At 42.1% G+C, this 6,599-nt stretch overlaps 1 protein-coding gene across 2 annotated transcripts in view; it reads left to right on the plus strand.

Moving 5' to 3' along the window:
- The first annotated feature begins 3,036 nt into the window (after positions 1-3,036).
- The window catches only part of LOC118208356 (transmembrane protein 88B-like), a 6,601-nt gene continuing 3,038 nt past the window's right edge, over positions 3,037-6,599 (plus strand). The window contains exon 1 of one of the 2 annotated variants that reach the window (XM_035382951.1): positions 3,037-3,176. In XM_035382951.1, coding sequence (XP_035238842.1) covers positions 3,043-3,176 — 134 coding nt within the window. In that variant the 5' untranslated portion in view covers positions 3,037-3,042. Of the gene's footprint in view, positions 3,177-4,013; positions 4,405-6,599 lie in introns of those variants that run through there. The other variant, XM_035382952.1, reaches the window with a different exon arrangement.

The following is a 6,599-nucleotide window of genomic DNA, read 5'->3' on the forward strand; positions in this document are numbered from 1 at the left end:
ATTAAACAACACATTCTAGGATATGGATGGTTGAACTATAGCCATTATTTACCTCGGTACAATGAAGCTTGGCTCAGAGCAAATCACTGGTGTCCATATTACGAATCTGTTAATAGGGTGACAGTGTACTATAATGGTTAAGGAACTGGGTGTGTAACCTTGATTCCAAAGTAGGACACTGCCGTTATACCCTCTGGCAAGATACTGGCTTCAGCATATATCCAGCTGTGTAAATCAACTTTATGTAAGAATGTTTAAAAAAGTGGTGTAAATCTATCTTGTATATCACTCTGGATGAGAGTGTCTGCTATATGCCTGTATTGTAATGTAGGGAAGAGACAAATTGCACACAAAATCAGACCATTGCAGACTTTTCCATTATATTCTTTCATTTCCCTCTGGAATCTATACATATATCTGCCAACACATTTTATTATATGTCCTCTTTTATATTAAGTCCAAATCCTATTAGCAGATGCCTCTGTCTGACCACTGTTTAAAGTCAGACAATCTGTCACTTTTTCACATTGCAACTTTGGAGTGAATTATCAGTACAATCAGAAAAAAACAATCTGATAGAATGATGCCCAGTCCATCTAATGCAGTAATTAATGTTGCTCATCTTGTGTCTTCTTCCATTGCTTTTTGGATTTCTGCCATTTAGCAGTTGCTGTTTTCCAGAGCGACTTACAGACACTTTTTTTTTGCATTTATACATTGCATCCATTTGTACAGCTGGATATTTACAGAAGCATTTCAGGTTAGGTACCTTGCTCAAGGGGTACAATGGCATTGTCCTACCTGGCAATCAAACCTGCAACCTTCAGGTTCCAGTTCCCTGACCCTTATACTGCACTCCCCTGCACTTTCTTATGTTTTTACCACAGTCTCTCCACACCTCTCTCTATCACCCCATTCTCTTTAAGTCACAACCTGAGCCTTGCCCTACAGAAAGCCTTCTGCATCTGCCTGCATATAACACAGAGAAAGAAAGGGGCTTCGCCAACCAATATCATTTCTCTTTTCTTTTATTTTTTTTGGAAAAATATTGCCAAAAACCGCTGACAGGGGCGTCGGTAGCGCCAACGATTCGACGCACGTTGCTAGGTGAGCCTGTGCCGCTGAGGATTATGGGAAGGGGCAGGATGCGTCACGGAGGAGAGCGAGCGAGAGTAAATGAATAACCAGCCGCGGCAGGTTGTTATCAGCGTAGCGTTGACTGACTACACGGCACTGTAAAGACGGGGGGGGGGGGGGGGAGGATGGGAGGGAGAAAACCTGCCTGCAGTTACTGTGATAAAGTAGTTCATTAACTAGGGATCATAAAACGGGAGCAGAGAAGAAAGACTGAGACCAGACAGACAGGCAGACAGACAGACAAACAGACAGACAGACAAGCAATCAACCCAAGAGACAGTCAAAGGCAGCGAGAAAGGTTATTTTGCCATGAAAAGAAGTTTGGCAAAGCAAAAAAATAAAAACAAAAAAAAAGGAAGAAAGCACACACCAGACATGAAAGAGCTTCAGCTGGGCTCCTGCTAGGGCTGCCTAGCCCTGTTCCTGGAGATCTACCTCCCCGCTGGATTTTCATTTCAAACCCTAATTCGGGTACACCAGATTATACTAATTAGCAGCTTAACGAGCTCTCTAGCTGTTGAATGAGGTGCGGCTTTGTTAGGGTTGGAGTGAAAACCTACAGGACGGTAGATCTCCTGGAACAGGGTTGGGCAGTACTGAGCTTGGCATGTGAGTTGGAAGAAAAATGGACTGGAATCAATACCAGTCAACAGGTTTTTTTTTTTTTTTTTACTTCCCTCAGAACTCTGAAGGACCACATCATAAATATATCTGTTGAAATTTGAAATACTGCTCATAGTCGGCTGTTGCCTTTGTACGGTTGCTGTTGAACATATTGTTTCTCTGTAATCCCAGTGATCATTTCTGTGGTGAAAAGTTGCTGAGAAGTCAGTGAAACGTTGGAAACTTGCTAGGAAAGTGCAAGTTTTATAGCTGACTAGGACATAGCCAGGCTATTTCCAGTTAAAACCTGAGCTACATTGGAGTTAACCTGGTCCGTTTATGTCAAAATGTCTCTCAACCTAAATGTTCACCCCTCTAAATGCTTAGATTCTGGCTTTTGCACGCTGGGATGGTCTGAGTAGGTTGGCCTCCATTCTTCTTTAAAATATTCAGTTACCCTTTAGATATTTATATGGAGGGGGAACAGAGAGTTACTAGGATGGAGAAATTGAATTTTCTAGCGTAAAAATAACGGATTGTAAAAATAGTCACACACACCATTGCATGTACACTCACACGACAATGTTCCTAAGCAACATGCCCCCTGGTTACCAGCACGACTACCTAACTACTCCAGAAAAGCAGCCATCTTAATTGAGAAATTTATGGCGACGGTGTGGCACAGCGGCCACAGATTTCCGTTTAAATGGTAAGGTCACATGTTCAGCTCCTTGATAGAGCACTGCACCTCTGTCATACCATTGGGCGAGACTCCTTGGCTTTGGACAAGACCCATATGTATCTGATTGTATAAATAGATTACATCAACAAAAAAAAAGGAAGTCATGAAAATGGCCTTTTAAAAGTTAATCTTCTCAGCAATAATGACACAAAGCAATAATATTGATCATAAATATGAAGGGAATCATTTCTATCATTGGCCAGTAGGTGTCAGTATAGCCATGTGTCAGTTTCGCTACTTGATGTTATACATCAGAATAAGTGGCTGGAGTCGGATCCTCACTCTCTCCAATTTCTGTCTTACCTCCGGGAGCAGATCAGAGAACTGATCAGCGCTGCCGAACTGCGCATTGAATTATCTATATTTTTCCTTCATTCGTCTCTCCCTCCGTCTGCTCCTTCTACTTGTGTCATTTCTTTCTCTCTCTCTCTCTCTCTCTCTCTCTCTGGCAATGTAAAAAAAGGAGACAGATTTTAAGAGGAAGAATAAGTTGTGAAGAGACGGTTAAGCTCCCTTATCTCACGAGCCCAGACGACTGGCGGATAGAGGAAATGACATTGATGGGCAAAGGGGGAAAAAAGAGAGGGAGAAGAGTCGACATACGCAATAAAGAAAGAACTGTTTCCCCTCTTTGCCTTCTCCATCCATTATTTCACCCATCTCTTTTCTCCCTTGTCTCCTCCTCTCCGTCACCGTGAGTTACGATACTTATTTTAATCAAAATTTTAAATCTATATTAGGTAATACTTCTCTATAGAATGCTGACGCACGCACCCGAACGCTTGCACGCAGGGACAGTATTTTTTGAAGTTCGTTTCCGTTGTACTGCAGCTGGGAGTTTTTCCAGCGAACCCAGGCCCCACTACAGTAATAGGTTCCTCGTCCAAGCTCGGTGTTTACAGTCCGATGTGGCTCTGAACCCGTATGATTGATGTGACAATGGACAGAGCACTGATTAAATTTTCAAACGCTCCCCAACACCTGTTCCACGCGCTCCTCATCTATTTACTGCACAGGCAACGAACACACCCCCCCACCCCCTCCCCACACACGCACACACACACACACACACATCCCGAGGGTAGGATAAATGAGTGCGCCTCCGCAAATTTATCGCCATGTATTTTGATGTCTCTTTATTGATGTGCCTTTTCTGTGATGGTTAAAAGTTTGCCCTGCAAGATTTTTTTTATGTCGGTGATTGCGCGGGGAGAAACGAGAAACGATTGAGAGAGCGAAGTGATGTATTAAAACGGCAAGGACCGTAATTCAACTTTAGCGAGCCATGGCGTAAAAGTGAACTGGAGAGAGAGAGAGAGGTGGAAAGGGGTTGCAATGAATATCATATATAAAATGTAATGAATAACACTATGAAGAAATATAATTAAAGTCATTGAACCAAACCTGGTTATTTCATTTTCCTCCTATCTCCTCCTATATTTAAAGCGTTTTTTTTTTTTTTTTTTTAAAGTAATAAATAAAAAATAGGCGGAAAATCTCCCCCCTCCCCTCGACCTCAATTTTTCTGTCGCCTCTACATCTCCAATCCCCTGATGTACTCTCACCTCTCCGGTGTATGGAGAGTACACTGGAATATGAAAAGCGCTCAATATTTCAGTGTGATTGCGCGACTGGATAATGAGATAGCCCAGGAAGGATAGCCCGTCAAGAATTCGCCCTCCGAGGTGTCGCGTGAATCCGAAGTCGCGAAGTCACAGAACATTCCGCATCCTTGAACACTCGCGCGCGCGCTCCGCACTATGTGGTCACTGTAACCATCCGACACTTCGGGCGTTATCATCACCACGTCGAGGAGCTTTTAAATCAACGTGCTATTACGCAGCTCGGGAACTGCACCGCATCAGGAGAAGCCTATTTCGCAATATAACGAATAAAAAAATCTCCTGGGACAGCACGGGAAGGTAAGCATGCTTTAGTCAAGACTTCTTGAGTGTTATGGATTTTACAATAACCTGAACGGACATAATCTTTTTCATGGACTATATTAATACTGTTCTACCATTATTATTATTATTATTATTATTATTATTATTATTATTATTATTATTATTATTATTATTATTATTATTATGAGCAGCACTAGTAGCCGTTGTTGTAGTGGTATTAGTATATAGGTTAATGACATAAGTGATACATCAACATTCAATTAACTCCGCTTCAGCGTGTTGACAACAGCACGGTTTATAAGTTTGTATAAGCTAGCCTGCGGTCGTGTAGGCAATACCATAAAATGCGAAAGACCAGTATGTGGAATTGATCCATATGCCTGTAAATTTCTGGACAAACGGGGAAAGATTATCTTTTTACTGGTTTGTGTTATTATTGGAATTATTCGGCGAGCAAAGGCAACGGAGCGTAACTTTTTGAACTCGAAATGCTGGCAAATCTGACGGAATGGAATGTAGGCTACTTAATTGATCACTGTTTGAGAGCAAGACAAAAAAAATTATGATGAAAAATAATATGCCACTGTGATTTGACAGATTCAATTACTGTTTTGCTGTCGCCAGACAACGGAGGTGTAGCCTACACCGACCGCGACAGCAAACGGTTTATTCAGTTTATTCGTTCAGTGAATGACGAGTGTAACGAGTACTCCGCCTGAGTTGTTTTCTTCAGTTCATGCAAAAAAAGACAATATTCGTACTCCCTCATTCATTTTTTTCTTTACCTCATAGCTACATAGTTGTCATTGCAGTATTTCCCATTTAAAACTGCGTTATGAAAGTTATTTTTTGTATACCAAAAGGTACCATTAGGTTTATGACCGTGTTAGCCTACTTACATTTGTGTCATAGAAGCATACAGTAGTGTTGACTGTTCGAATCACTTAAAACCCCATATTTCTACCATTTGCACCACAGTTCTGGTTTGCTGCTCGCTAGCAAACAAAACTGGCTCTCAGACTGTCACTGTACTTGTATGCACGTACATGTTGACAGGTGAGAGACCAGCGATCAGTGGAGACCAGAGACAAATGCAATTGCATAGACAGCGTGCCAGGCCTGATTGAGATATTTATAGTTTACAGAGACCACAGAACAAGTGGAGGATGCATGACATATATAGCCCAATGAGTCCTTTTCTTATAGTTCCCTCCAATCTTTTCTGACCGATAAATTAGGTAACAGCTTTCCATCTTTCAGCAGGACAGAGAGAGAGAGGAGGGGGGATAGAGAGAGAAAGAGAGAGAGAGAGCTGAGGACAGACAGAAAGAGAGAGAGAGAGAGAGAGGGACTGAGGGACACTGAGGGACAGTGAGTGACCACCCACCCCATATAAACATTGTACATATTTATTGATGTACTTCTGTTGCTGTCAATGCTGTTATTGTTATATATTGTTACGTTTATCATTATTATTTTATTATTATTATTATTTTACATATTATATATGTATGCTTTGGCAATAATTACATTTGAATTTCATGCCAAAAAAGCGAGAGAGAAAGAGAGAGAGAGAGAGAGAGTGAGTCAGAGAGAGAGAGAGAGAAAGAGAGAGAGAGAGAGAGAGAGAGAGAGAGAGAGAGGGGGAGAAAGAGAGAAAGAGAGAGAGAGAGAGAGAGTGAGAGAGGGACCAGAAAGGGCCACGCCAGTGCTTGACCGCTGTGATGTGTTCTGTTGTCTGTGCAAGCTGTGAGTCCTGGGGGGACTAGCCAATGGGGACGCGCGCCTGGGTTGGACAGATAATAAACATCGCCAGCCCCATCTCCCAGGCCTGATGTAAAGGGCTGAGTACACACGGTGTTTACAAAGGAATCCTTTGGAAACATAACTGCTCCAAATCCCTCCTTATTTTCTTCCAAGTGCTCTTTCATTCCAGACATTCGCAGGAGGGCTGCTTATTTTTTTTTCTTTTTGAGCACTTATTATTTTTGTTGTGTTTCGCTTGTTTTTTTTGTTTGTTGTTTTTTTGATTGCGCATTTTCTGTTGCTCTGAACAGCTGCAGGACGGAATAAAGAGGCCATTGGTCCAGTAGTTACCGTCTGCTGTCTCCCACTCCCCAGTCGGCATGGCGGTGGTACCCAGCCCCATGCCACATTCACCACTTACATTTGCTGAAAATTAATTAGCTTTAGTGGCACAAAACAAAACA

The sequence above is a fragment of the Anguilla anguilla genome, chromosome 11 (assembly GCF_013347855.1).
Source record: "Anguilla anguilla isolate fAngAng1 chromosome 11, fAngAng1.pri, whole genome shotgun sequence".
In the NCBI taxonomy this organism is placed as follows: Eukaryota; Metazoa; Chordata; class Actinopteri; order Anguilliformes; family Anguillidae; genus Anguilla; species Anguilla anguilla.